General features: G+C 43.6%; 1 protein-coding gene across 3 annotated transcripts in view; it reads right to left on the reverse strand.

The window, feature by feature from the left end:
• Positions 1-2,542: 2,542 nt before the first annotated feature.
• The window catches only part of LOC310786345 (protein MTSS 1-like), a 247,430-nt gene continuing 235,857 nt past the window's right edge, over positions 2,543-14,115 (reverse strand). For 2 of the 3 annotated variants that reach the window (XM_083647541.1, XM_083647539.1), the window contains exons 11-15: positions 12,846-13,106; positions 10,188-10,370; positions 8,226-8,385; positions 7,084-7,323; positions 2,543-6,613 (exon numbers count right to left, since the gene is read on the reverse strand). In XM_083647541.1, the coding sequence (XP_083503667.1) occupies positions 6,051-6,613; positions 7,084-7,323; positions 8,226-8,385; positions 10,188-10,370; positions 12,846-13,106 (1,407 nt within the window). In that variant the 3' untranslated portion in view covers positions 2,543-6,050. The remainder of the gene's footprint in view (positions 6,614-7,083; positions 7,324-8,225; positions 8,386-10,187; positions 10,371-12,845; positions 13,107-14,115) is intronic. The other variant, XM_083647540.1, reaches the window with a different exon arrangement.

Raw genomic sequence — 14,115 nt, forward strand, 5'->3', positions numbered from 1 at the left:
GATCTCTCGTATAGGCTATCAGACGGTGATGGAGGACGATGGAGGAGGTGAGTGAGGATGGACTCCAAAAGTGCCGATGCTGTTAAAGAAAGAACATACATCCGCGGGAAAACAGCGGACCTGGCAACACTGGAGGGCAGCTCTGTATGGGCAGCTCAGTCCGCCCAATGTGTTTTCCAATGGCAGTGCTGCTTTCCGCTGTGCGTAACGCTGTGACGCTGCCAGACAGACGGAAATGCATATTATGGACATAGGAAATATCTTTCATAGGAAAAGTCTTTACTGTGCTCAACGTGTATGTCTGACTCCAGTAGTATTACTATGGAGACTGACAGTGGCTTTATATGATTTTTGTGGATTTTTTATTTAGGCTATTGTTTTTTTGATTCCCTATGGAATCGCTAGAGGGACTGACTGAAGTGTAGGCCTATTTATCTGGCTTTATGGCTGTTTATTTTTTATTTTTTAGGCTCTATATGGTCTATCCATATAATATTCTTTTGAGTTATATTATGGTAGGCTATTCTTATAAAATGTATTATCGGATTATTATTATTATTAATAATAATAATTGTTCACTGTGGAAGGGGTAGTATGAACATTTTGTGTTCTTTTTATTTTTTGTTGCTACTTTTTGAAACTAATGTTATTCCCAAAATATAAAAGTTTTAGTGACACTGTAGGAAATAAAACCACCACGATAAATTCACTCTAAAGGAGCGAATTTGTGATACAATCTTCAGGACAGTTATAGTGGGCAACCAGTGGGAAGCTGTATGTCTGCTGGCTGGGCGTGTTCTCATCCTTCCCTCGCTCACTCACTCACTCACACTCACACACACACACACACACACACACACACACACACACTCTCTCTCACACACACACACACACACACACACACACACACACACACCAAATATGACAGCAATGCTTTATTAACATCAGAGGTGACGAGAAAGACGCATTCATGATAGCTTTGGTTGTACTTTATCTATTAGACCAGTGGTTCTTCTAACCCGACCACAGGGGTTCCCCAGCAAAAAGGGGATATCATTTATTTTCACTATGATATGATTAGATCCATAACACAATATATGACTATTTTGGTCATGGGTTTCATACATAGGCTACTGTTATAAAACATCTAAAAGCAAAACTCATCAAATGGTGGACCCTGCGACATCTTATCCATGGTATAATGTGTGTGTTTAGGCGTCCTTGACGTGAAAATGATTGAGAACGACTAGACCACGGTTTTCAGCCTGTTTTCAGGAGTGATGACCGAAGTAAAAATTTGAATATTCATGTTAATACATATTTAGGAAACAGTGACCTCTGGTGGCAAAAAGCAAGCACTTTCTCTATCATTATCCTAAAGTCCTACTCACAAGGATGCAAAGTCATGGATAGTGAAAAAGTTGATAGATACCAGAGCAGACACCAAATCATTCTCTTCAGTGCCCTATTTTGGGATGAAAAAGGTGACCGGTTTTAACTTGACAACAAAAACATTCTAAATTGAACCCCCGCTCACTTCCTGTTGCAGTGTTTGCTATGGATATAAAAGAAAAAAAAACATTCAAGTGCAGGACTGACCATTCTGTGAAAACCATCTATACAGCTGAGCGGCGAAAACAAAAGTAACGATGTCAAGTGAATATTTCTGCAGCTTGCCGAATGCTGAGAAAAAGGAAGTGCTGTGGGGTTGCGCTCTGGTGAAAACCGTCTATACTTGATATTCTCTTGAGGTCTTAGAGCGGTTACCTATGACAAATGAAGTATGAATGTATATGTACAGTATGCACAAAATTTGATTTGCAACAGTTGGGTTTACATTTTTTACACACATCTGGCATACGGGTAGATGAGGTATGCAGCTACATGTATAAACTGAGTTTGATTTGCAAGGATTGATTTTGGATTTTTATTATATTTTTGAAATCAGCTCATTTCAATGGCCTTTCAGTGGTCTGAGAGAGCCCGAGAAGCTTGGATTGTCCATTTAGAGAAATGTCAACAGCAAAATGTACACACATCTGGCTTCAAGAGCAGTTTCCTATGACAGATGAGTATGCACCTACATGTGTCAACTGTGTTTGCTTTGCAACAATTGAGTTTGAATTTTTTTACAGAGCTTTGAAATTGACCTGTTTAATGGCCTTCTGATTGATGGGAGCAAGCTTAACATAAGATAGAAGTAGTTAGTACATTTCTTCAGCACTACAATACCAAAGGATATCTAAATGCAAGATCACCTTTTCCATGGGTATGTATATTCAATTTGTGTGACATCACTTCAATTTGTGTATTGAGTTTGAATGAAAGCTTTTATTTTTGAAAAATCCTGACCGGAAGTCAACAATTCTCAGAAATTCCTGCTCACTTAATTCACACTGGTACATTTCATGGCGTCTATCCTGAAATAAAGTATTAGGATCATATATTTTCTCCGTCCAGTTCAAAGCGATCATGCCTTATTTCCTCTGTCTACACAAGTCATTTCGCGCAACGAGTTAATCAGCAAGTCGGAGAACCAAAGCAAAAGTGATGCTTTTATTATGTTGCTAAAGCAGTCATTACACAGAAAATATCAACCTTTTACTTTCTGTAACAGATTGCATCATATCCTGTTGAACTGTACAGGGGGGGAGGGAGAGGTCAACTCTCCTCACAAACTACCAACTAAATAACTAGAAAGCAGGTTTAAAAGTACTGCCTCACAAACTATAAACTTCTTATTCATAGGGTATACTGACATTTGGCAGCGTCCAAATAAATGTATATGGACCGATATATATATATCAAATTACAGGTTGATATCAGATTTGAAGTTTGATACAGGTGGACCAAAATGAATAACGGAGTGAGTTGTCAATATTGTGTAGAAGTGAATGCTGGGTCTCCCAAAACACCTCGACTGTGAGACTGAGCAACGTTCCCACATGATGGGTTCCAGTCATTCATCATTCCCTCTCTCAAAATGCCACCAAATTAATCTTGTGGATTTTTATTTGATTATTATTTTTTACGAATGGTACAAAGGGGATTTTGATGCTGAAACAGTTCAGAGAAACCCAGGTGGGATAAGGCCCGACATGAAGATTCAGAAGCACAAAGAGAGAGAGAATAAATTAAAAAGGTGTGAGTTCCTAGACTAACCAGTACAGTCAAGTAATATTTACAGTTTCATACATTTACATTATATAGATTAGCCATGGTCTCACAGTGCTCAACTGAAATACAAATCAAATGACACTAACTGCCTTCAGCCTATCACGTTCAAACACTGCAGTCAGAGGAAAAGCCTCATAACTCCAAAAAGTCCACTTTTCCACATTTAAGGAAAGAACAAGTCATTTTCAGATAGAAAACTACGCATTGCTTAAGATACAATGGGTTTTGAATAGGTGTCTTAGGTCCTAAGGTGATGGAACTTGTACATAATGGGGGGGTGGCAAACTTGGAGTTGGGAGGATTTCAGAAGACACATGGAAAACTTAATCAGAAGAAATAAGCAACTAGCAGAGGTAAGGCTTCATGCGTTTTATAGAAGACAACTGAAATGATCAATATACAGTATAACAGCAACCTGATAAAATAAAAAATAGTATGGCATATAACTTTCAAAACATAATTTCTGCAACATAAAACACAGTCCAAGCACAATAAGTGGACCTTATCTTTAATAAAACATAGTTTAATTATATTTATAATTTTGAATTAACATTGAGCTTTAACATGGCACATATCTGCACTTTGACAATGTATAGATAGCACTGTTATGAGTGGCGGTATGGCTAATAAATGCTACTGAAAGATAAGAGGGCAAATGTTTAAACATAAACCATACAACTCAATTGACATCCCTACTTGGGACAGTTTGTTTCACAACCAAAAGTCAACAGCGATCACTGTATGAAATGAATAAACGTCCCGGTTGAACGGGGTGATTTTGGCACCCTGGAGGAACAGGAAGTGAGAGAAAGGTGTGGGACCAGAGAGTAAGGACAGACACACTCCTCAGAGACGTGCACGAGTATTTACAAATCCTGTCAATACTAAACCAAGACGTCTCTACTTGGTTATTGCACTCCTGTCAAGCCACTGGGCAGTGAGGACACCTATCTGTCCCACTATGGTCCCATGAGTGTCCGCACATATACCTGTAACACACACACACACACACACACACACACACACACACACACACACACACACACACACACACACACACACACACACACACACACACACACACTTCTCTGTGGTAGGAGGCATACAGTACACACTGTCCTTGCACAAGAACTAGAAACCCATGCACTGTACTCTGGAGAGGATTCGCCATGGGCACACCTTTTTGGGGTGTGACCAAACTTATGCCAACTCATGTGTTTAGCTTTGCACGCTCAATCGAAGTTTCTCTGGCTCGAGCCCATTTCTTGTCATCAGTGATGTCATTCTGTCTATGTGAGCAATTGTGATGTAATCAGCCATGTCACTCAAGCAATTGTGATGTCACTTGAGCAATTGTGATGTCATCAGTGATGTCACTTGAGCAATTGTGACATCATCAGTGACGTCACTGGAGCAATTGCATCCGCGGAGCGGAACCGGGCCACCTTATTATAGTAGTAAGATACCTAGGATATGTGTCTACTATCCTGTCAATCAACCACATTAAGATACTTCCCTACAGCATCTCAGTGTTTTGGTGAAGCCTTCCTCACTCTCTGATCCTGGTTGATGTGGTCAAAGCACATGTTAAAGAACCAGGCTTCACATGATTTGTGATGCATTGTAAGCCAAATGCACAAATGTGGTCTTAGTGCTAAAAATGCTTAATACTGGTGTGTATGTCCTCCTGTGTGGTTACAAGGGGCAGCTGCAGTAGGACATGATGCTCTGAGGAGCTGAACGCCTTAAGGGCCTTTCAGATCCAACGCCATTTGTGCTGCGCTCACATGTGACTAGTCTCTATGGCAGCGGGAGCTCACCGGGCGGTGCACACTCTGTGTTACATGGTGGTGCACACTCCGTGTTACATGGTGGTGCACACTCCGTGTTACATGGTGGTGCACACTCCGTGTTACATGGTGGTGCACACTCTGTGTTACATGGCGGTGCACACTCCGTGTTACATGGTGGTGCACACTCTGTGTTACATGGCGGTGCACACTCCGTGTTACATGGTGGTGCACACTCTGTGTTACATGGTGGTGCACACTCCGTGTTACATGGCGGTGCACACTCCGGGTTACTACATGGTGGTGCACACTCCGTGTTACATGGTGGTGCACACTCCGTGTTACATGGTGGTGCACACTCCTGGTGCACACTCCGTGTTACATGGTGGTGCACACTCCGTGTCACATGGTGGTGCACACTCCGTGTTACATGACGGTGCACACTCCGTGTTACATGGCAGTGCGGTGCACACTCCGTGTTACATGGTGGTGCACACTCCGTGTTACATGGTGGTGCACACTCCGTGTTACATGGTGGTGCACACACCGTGTTACATGGCGGTGCACACTCCGTGTTACATGGTGGTGCACACTCCGTGTTACATGGTGGTGCACACTCCGTGTTACATGGTGGTGCACACTCCGTGTTACATGACGGTGCACACTCCGTGTTACATGGCGGTGCACACTCCGTGTTACATGACGGTGCACACTCTGTGTTACATGGTGGTGCACACTCCGTGTTACATGGTGGTGCACACTCCGTGTTACATGGTGGTGCACACTCCGTGTTACATGCCGTTGGAAATAATGGGTTCCAGAGAGCAGTGGTGCCATTGTGGCTTTGTGTCTGAAAGCCCCTTTACAGAAGGAGAAAGGCGTGGTATAGAATCGGTATATGTTGTCATATTAGCGCAGGAAGCCTTTTGACTCTGTACATCACATTTTTATCTGCTGTTTTTGTGAAGCTTTCGGTCCCCTTTTAGGAATAATGATGAGGGGGAGGAGCCTCACTTCTGTGCCGTCACGTGAGGTCACGCGCTACATGCCACCCTGTCTCTTTGGCGGCTGGTGGTGAGGTCATCACGCGATGCGCGGTGCGGAGCGGTCGTTGGTGAGGGTTCTCTTCAGCTTCACCCCCCTGCGGATGGCTACCAGCATGTTGCCGTCCGTCTGTCCTTCCAGCCCTTCCTCTCCCTCCTCCTCTCCTGCCTTGTAGGGAGGGGGTGGGGTGATGGTGGGAGGGGCCAGCTGCTGGGGCAGGGTGAGGGTGGGAGGGTTGGTTGATGCCTGACCGCTCCAGGATGCCACGGGGAGCGCACTGACCTCCTCCCCTCCGGCGAGCGTTGGAGAATCCGGGCTCTCCTCTCCTCCTCCCATATCTGCTCCGCTCCTGCTCCCGTTCATTGGCCCCGGCATATCGGGCACGGTGGGGATTTTGACCGGGATGACGGGTGTACGGATGGGGATGGGGCCTGTGCCCAGGCCAGAGCCTGAGCGGCGGGTGGTGGGTTTGGTGGAGGGCGTCCGGCGGATGGTGGCGACCCCGGGGGTGACGATAACCGGTCCCTGGCCTGTAGCGTATGAGCCAGAGGCAGAATAGGAGCTGGATCCTGAATAAATCCCCTGGACTGAATAGGAGGAGACTGTAATAATTAAATAATATATTAAATAATATATCATAGTATGTATATATATATATATATATATATATATATATATATATATATATATATATATATAAATATACATACATATATATATATACATACATATATATATATATAATGATACCATCAATAAGAATATAAGCTTAAATAATATATCATAGTATGTATATATATAATATATCATAGTATGTATATATATATATATATATATCATAGTGTGTATATATATATATATATATATATATATATATATATATATATATATAATGATACCATCAATAAGAATATAAGCTTAAATAATATATCAGAGTATATAGGAAACTTTTCTGCAGTAATAAGAAGACGAGGAAGGTGAAGGAGATGACAAATATAGAATTAAATTAAGATAAAAGTATTAAATTTGATATAACATTCACACACATTTGCCATCCTATCAGTGTGCTCACCTGAAGGTGTAGATGGATAACCCCCAGTGGGGATGGGTGTGGAAGGGTAGGGCCCTGCGGGGTAGGGGCCCTGCGTGCTGGGCAGGCCAGCCGTGGAGGCTGGCCGCTTGGCCTGGAACATGCGGCGATAGGACTGGCTGATGTCACTGTTCCTGGGGATGGTGGAGGATTTGTCAAAGTCCGACGGCTGCTGGTCAGACTCCTGGTCCCCGGCCATGGAGAAATAGTCGTAGTCCGATACTAGAGGGGAAGGAAGAGAGAGCATATACATCAACAGGCTGATAGCAGAGGAAGAAAGAGAAGCAGTTAGCAATGTACTTCATACACCAAGAATCATTCATCTGGAGCACCCGGAAGTGTGGGGGGCTTTAGTGAGTAAACAGTGAGTCGTATGTCCGGGTTGCTCCAGATTAATGATTTTTGGTTTTTCAAAGACAGAAAAGTAGATTTTATGCAACAATTTGGAAGCGGCAACTATATTTATTTAAAAGAAGAGGATGTTGGGCATCGGATAGCGTCTTCACTTCAAGTTTCTGGCTCAGGTAAGGGTGGGTTTAATACCTAGACGCGAGAGCGGCGCGGCGGTTTGATAGGAAATGCGTCGTGGGTCGCCGGGCGCTAATGCTCAGTATGAGCGAGAAGCGCCCGGCTAGCGGGGTAAGGCATACGGACTACGGAGGTAGTGATCCGATTGATTATTGTGTATTAAAATCGTCACAGGTGTTATTGCTAGATTGCTAGATAGTGAGCTGCGCAAGGATCTCAAGATGGCGACAGACACCAACCACCTTGCTGCAAAATGTACAAAAATACAAAAAATAGTGGATGGGTTTGTTCATATTATTTAGATCAGTGGACACAGCTGACGCGAACCGTGCAAGTATAATATAATGTAGCAGGGGAGATAACAGGAGAGAGTGAAAGCTATTACCAAGTATATGCACTACATTCTCTCCTTGGGCTAACTTCTAGGCATTGAAATCCTACTGAATTCACACAATTTACGCGTTTTGCTGAGGACTCCCCTGCGACCCCTTGCCAAGCTGACTTACGATAATATGGGACGGTCAAACCCGTTTAAAGGGCCTGCCGCTGGTACGCCTGGCCCAAAAATCAAGGTGAGTGAGAAAGTAAGACCTGACCTTGTGAAGGTATAGTGTCTTCAGAGCAGCAGGGTGTGTTGGTCTGAGTGCTGTAGCCACTGGAGCACTGGATAGAATCTCGACTAGACCTCTGGGTGTCCAGCTGCAGACCTCTGGATAAGGCCAGGGCCAGCTCCTCATGGGCCTCCATATCACCAGCCTGGAGGAAGACACAACACAACCAACCAATGAACATACAGGATTTAGTGAGAGCACGTCATTACTGAAACTATCTCTATAAAGCCAGGCTCACCTCCTCACATATCATGAGTGAGTGGGTAAGTGATTACATTGTTGGGGATGTGGAGAAGTGAATTTTCAACAAAGTGCTTGAGTTTTCAGGCGTGGTCACTCAGGCGTTAATGAAAACGAATGAAACTAATGAAAATCAAAGATTGATGGAGACCAAAAAAAAACGGCGCTGAAGTTTATAGCCATTATCAAAAAGAGCTCACATAAATAAAGGAGTGAGTGAAAATGGCATGAATGGTGACACTACTGGAATCTGTGTTTGATTTTGGAGTCCGCGGTCAGGGACGCAGACTCATGGAGAGTGAAAAAGGTGGCAGATACCAGGGCTATAGATACCAGGGCTATAGAGTGGTCTCCAGGTTCGTTTGCGCACTTCCATGTGATGTGGCAAAGATGTCACATGTATGTGTAATGTTTAATTGTATGTTTAATTAGGTATATGCTATTTGCACCTGTACGTCAAATACGTTGAATTCAAAATGTTTAAGTACGTCCAAAGTATGCACATGACATGTGCACCTATGTGCAGTGAATGCCACTGTCTCTGACTTGTCTTATCACTCTACTGCCTTATTGCTTGTTGTGTCTCTTGTTGTTTTTGCACTCATATGCCCTGTTATATTTGTACTATGTTGTAAACGGAGTTCACAGCACAATAATTTCACACGTGATACTTGTACTACGGAGTGACAATAAAAATCTTGAATCTTGAATCTTGAACATGGTGTACACTAGAGGGCACTGCAGCAGAGTGCAACTAGCGTTATGTGGCAGCCTACTGTAGACTGTATGGAGCAGTGTGTTGTAGTACTGTAGCTTGAAAGGGTAAAAACCTGAAAGACATTGCGTGTGGTAAAGAACACGCTAATTGCAATGAATTTAATGTTAATGTGCTGCTGTATGTCATCATATTGCTATATTATTATATTAATGGCAACTAGAATATGCTAAATTTCGGATGGAAATTAAATTGTGTTTGCTGTCGTCGCCACGCCCTGCCCCCTTGCAACGCCCCTGCCCGTGACCGTATCCTTTGATATAGTATAAATGCTACTGTAGCTTCAAACATGAGCTCCTGCAACTTTGCGATCACAGGCAGACAGTCAAGCACAGAACAGAAGGGATGTTTCCCAATTTCCCAGTGCATTTGAAGGCAGCATTTGTGTAAACAGCATCAATGAAATGGCGGTTCTACCTGCATTTCTATCTTTTCCCTGATCATAGTATTTGACACAGAGGTGCTGAAGCTGTGTTTTGACTTTGTAACAGCCTGAGTGACCAGGGATCCTCACCCCAGCATGCAATTCTCCTGCTCTGAGCTGCCCTCTAAACTAGATTTATCTGGCCAAATATCACCTGATTCCTGTTCCCAGTAGATTTTTGCATGTGCTTTTTAACAGAGATCAGCGAGAGGTGCTCAAAACATATGCAAATTAAATTACAGTGAGACCATGACTAAATACCACATGGAATACAGGGGGGTATATATAGACTAGAGTTGTGTCTGATGTCTACTATAGCGTGCGTGCGTCAAGTCAAGTGTCAACACAAGAAGTAAGGTTGGACATAATTACAATGAATCAGCACTTCTTCCCGCCCTTCAAAATAAAATAATTTATTTCTCCTCAGACTGCTTCCTGTACCTTCAGTGAAAATCTGAAAGATCAAATCCAGAAAGAAAGGAAAGTGTGTGTGTGTACTGAAGCGGACCTTGGCTGCCATGGCCCTGCTCTTCTCCTCCTCTGAGCTTGTTGGGGCGGTTGGTGTAGCAGCTGGAGCAGGGCCTGAGATGGGGATGGGGGCTGTATCCACTCCGGCTGGAGGCTCCTTCTCTTTCCTCCTCCGCAGCGTGTTGACCATCGGCTGGTCATAAGGCCCAGGCTTGGCCCAGTCCTGTGAAGCAACAAGACGTTTGTCAAGTTCTATTATACAACAAGTCGTTTCCGACCAGGCAATCTGATTGGTCAGCTAGACACTTAGAACGATTGACTTGACACAGCGCTAACATTACTAATGTTATCTTACAAATACGTGTTTGCCCACGTACAGTAGTGTAGTGGCTAAATCTGTACCCTACATGGAAAAAAATCACCAAAGATCTTAGTTACAACAAGACTAAGTTAACAAAGGCAGTTGTGTGTTTAAATGTATGGTATTTATTCATTTTTGGGGACTCACGATCTTTCGAAACCATTAGCTCAAGTTAGCTGGCTCACTCAACAGGGAATAGTTCTTGTCTCTTGTTGCTGGGTCGTTATTTTGAGAGCGAATTGCCCCACAACATGAATCCATCTTGTTTATAGACTGCAGACTGTCAGCTTTAATTTGAGGGCATTTTTGCATCCAAATCAGGTGGGATCAAAAGTCAGACAAACTAACAATCATAAATCAAATTGTCACTTTTTATATTTGGTTGCAAATCCTTTGCAGTCAATGACAGCCTGAAGTCTGGAACCCATAGACATCACCAGATGCTGGGTTTCGTCCCTGGTGATTCCTGGTCGTTCCTGGTGAGGCAAAGAAGTGGAATGTTCTGCAATCACCTGACCTGAATCCAATTGAGCATGCATTTCACTTGCTGAAGACAAAACTGGAGAGAAAACGGCCCAAGAACAAGCAGGAACTGAAGACAGTTTCAGTGGAGGCCTGGCAGAGCATCACCAGCGTCAGGTGATGTCTATGGGTTCCAGAGTGACTTCAGGCTGTCATTGACTGTAAAGGATGTGCAACCAAGTATTAAACGTGACAATTTGATTTATGATTATGTAATCATTTTGGTCCCTTAAAAAGGGGGTCCACGGTCACATATAAAGATTGTTGTAATTCCTTCACCGTTCACTTGATGTGGATGTAAATACCCTCAAATTAAAGCAGACAGTCTGCACTTAAATCAGGCCTTGATTGTTTCATTTCAAATCCATTGTGGTGCTGTACAGAGCAAAAATTACAAAAAGTGTGTCAATGTCCAAATATTGATGGAGCTGACTGTATTATTTTATTTTGTTCTGTTCACTTCTCACATTCATCCTTGCCTGTGACGTGTGTCCGGGGGATGTAGACACACATATCTCTCCTTTACAAAGTTAAAGGGACAGTTCACCCCAAAATCAAAAATATATATTTTTCTACTACTATTTATCCATCTCGATTGTTTTGGTTTGAGTTGCTTAGTTTTGACGTTATCGGCCGTAGAGATGTCTGCCTTCTCTCGAATAGAATGGAACTGGCTTGTGGTGCTCAAAGTGCCAAAAACATAGATTTTAAAAACTCAACAGCAATGTCGCTTTCCAGAAATCATGACCCGGTTACTCAAGATAATCCAGAGGCCTTGTTGTGAACAATTTCATGTAGGAACAATTTTCTTAGCAGCTGGCAGCACCAGCTAGCGGTTGTAGTTTGGTTGAAAGAAATTAGCTCCTACAGGAAACTGCTCACAACAAGGCCTGTGGATTATCTTGAGTAACCGGGGCATGATTTCTGGAAAGATACATTGCAGAGTACCATCCAGTTCTATTGTATTGAGAGAAGGCAAACATCTCTACGGCCGATATCTCCCAAACTCGGCAACTACCACCAAAATGATCTAGATCAGGGGTTCCCAAACTTTTCCGACCATGTACCACTACGTACCAAACCAAAGTTCCCAGGGACCACTTCCACTGCATATACCCCCCCCCCATAAAATAACATTAGCTGATTTAACCATGCAATAGCAGCAGATTAACTAAATAACAATATAAGGCTACTAGCTGGTTCAAAATGGACACAGAGTCACTCACACAGACACAGCTGCCAACATTAGGCTGTGAAAAAGAGGACCCCTTTGAAAACGTTTTTTTCCCCTCGCCAAAGTTTTGCCTAACTTTGGAGTGTTATTTAGCTACCTTCCTGACAAGCTAGCATGACATGGTTGGTACAAATCCATTCCTTAAGTCTTCTAGTTTCATATGATACCAGAAACTTCACTCTGGCTTTAAAATTGTGATGTTTCCTAAATATTGCGATATTTCCGAAAATCTGCCCAATCCGGCAACTGCTCAGTGTTAATGTGTATGTAAAAACTGCAAAAAAAAAAAAAAAAAAAAAAAAAAAAAAAAGCAATTCTCTGGCGGACCACCAGGCGGAGCCCCGTGGACCACCACCATTTGGAAACCGATGATCTAGATGGATAAATAGCACTACAGATAAGATGAAAAAAAATATATATTTTGATTTTGGGGTGAACCATCCTTTAAGTATAAAGAAATTGATTCACTCAGTCATTCCACCTTGTTTACACAATGGAAATGAAAATGACAATGGGAATGTGAATAGGGCTTGAATGTGAAACTAAGCACCAGGAGGAGGGGATGCAGATGATGGACCAACCTTCCAGCTGGGGACTCGTGAGGAGGGCACCATGCTGGAGCTCAGTGTGCAGTAGTGGGAGGGGAAGTCTGGGAGCAGGGCTGAGACTGGCCGGGCCCAGGAGCGAGCGGGGCAGGAGGAGGAGGTGGTGGAGGAGGAGGAGGAGGGGGAGGCGGGGGGGAAGTAGGGGAAGGCCGTCCCTGACCCTGAACCCAAACTCCCCCCATTGCTAAGCAGGTAGGGGGGGTCCGCTGGACTGTAGTGGTCAAAACCATTGGACAGCTGATGTGTGTGTGGGTCGGTGGGAGGAGGATGACATCAAAAGAAACAGACACATACAGGGACAAACATAATTATTCAAATGATACGGCAGCAAAACAGGCAATCTGGGCACCCAGAGTCTATCAGTCTTGCGACTAATAAGACTCTGGGACAGACAGCTGATATTTCGGGGCTTCCGGTGTAGAGAGGATGTCCGTGCCAAGACTTCTGCTTCCGTGCGCCGCGGTCATTGTTTACATCTGATTGACGCGAAAATGGAGTTGGAGTTGAACGAATGATACTTTTTGTCTGTGTTTTCGGTCCAGATGACATTTCAGCTAATCTCTATGAACAGAGCATATGGATCATGCATAATGCAATCTGAGAACCCAGAGTCTATTTTATTTTGAAAAATAGACTCTGGGACAGCCCTACTTCCTGTTCCCAGCTTCCTGTACAGCGCGCGTCTACTGCCACCGTCACTTCCTTTTCCGCGTCCGTGCTCCACTGTGTACAGTCTAAATAGCAACTTGCGCCGCGACTTTCCAGTCATTTTCCACTGTTGTTGTCAGACGAGTTGACGTCTTCTATGCAGTGTGTTTATGCGTTAACGTTATTAGCAAATAGCCGAAACAGATGCGGAAAAGGAAGTGACGGTGGCTTTTCCGTCACTTCCGCTTTCCTTTTGTCCATTTCGGCTATTCACTAATGACGTTAACGCATAAACGGGGGTCCTCCCTTCAACAACTGGGCTGCTGTCTTCATTAGCCTATGCGTCCTACATCCATCCAGAGCAAGCTGCTATATTATCAGCCCAAAGATGCCTCCTTCCTAATTGGTGGGAAGTATTAATGCATTTCGTTGGTGGTGGTCTTCTCTCCCAGTGTTGACATAGAAGACGTCAACTCGTCTTACAACAACAGTGGAAAATGACTGGAAAGTCACGGCGCAAGTTGCTATTTAGTATTTATATCTATGATTTAGACTGTACACAGTGGAGCACGGGCGCGGAACAGGAAGTGATGGTGGC

Source organism: Poromitra crassiceps (assembly GCF_964638095.1).
Source record: "Poromitra crassiceps genome assembly, chromosome: 1".
NCBI lineage: Eukaryota > Metazoa > Chordata > Actinopteri > Beryciformes > Melamphaidae > Poromitra > Poromitra crassiceps.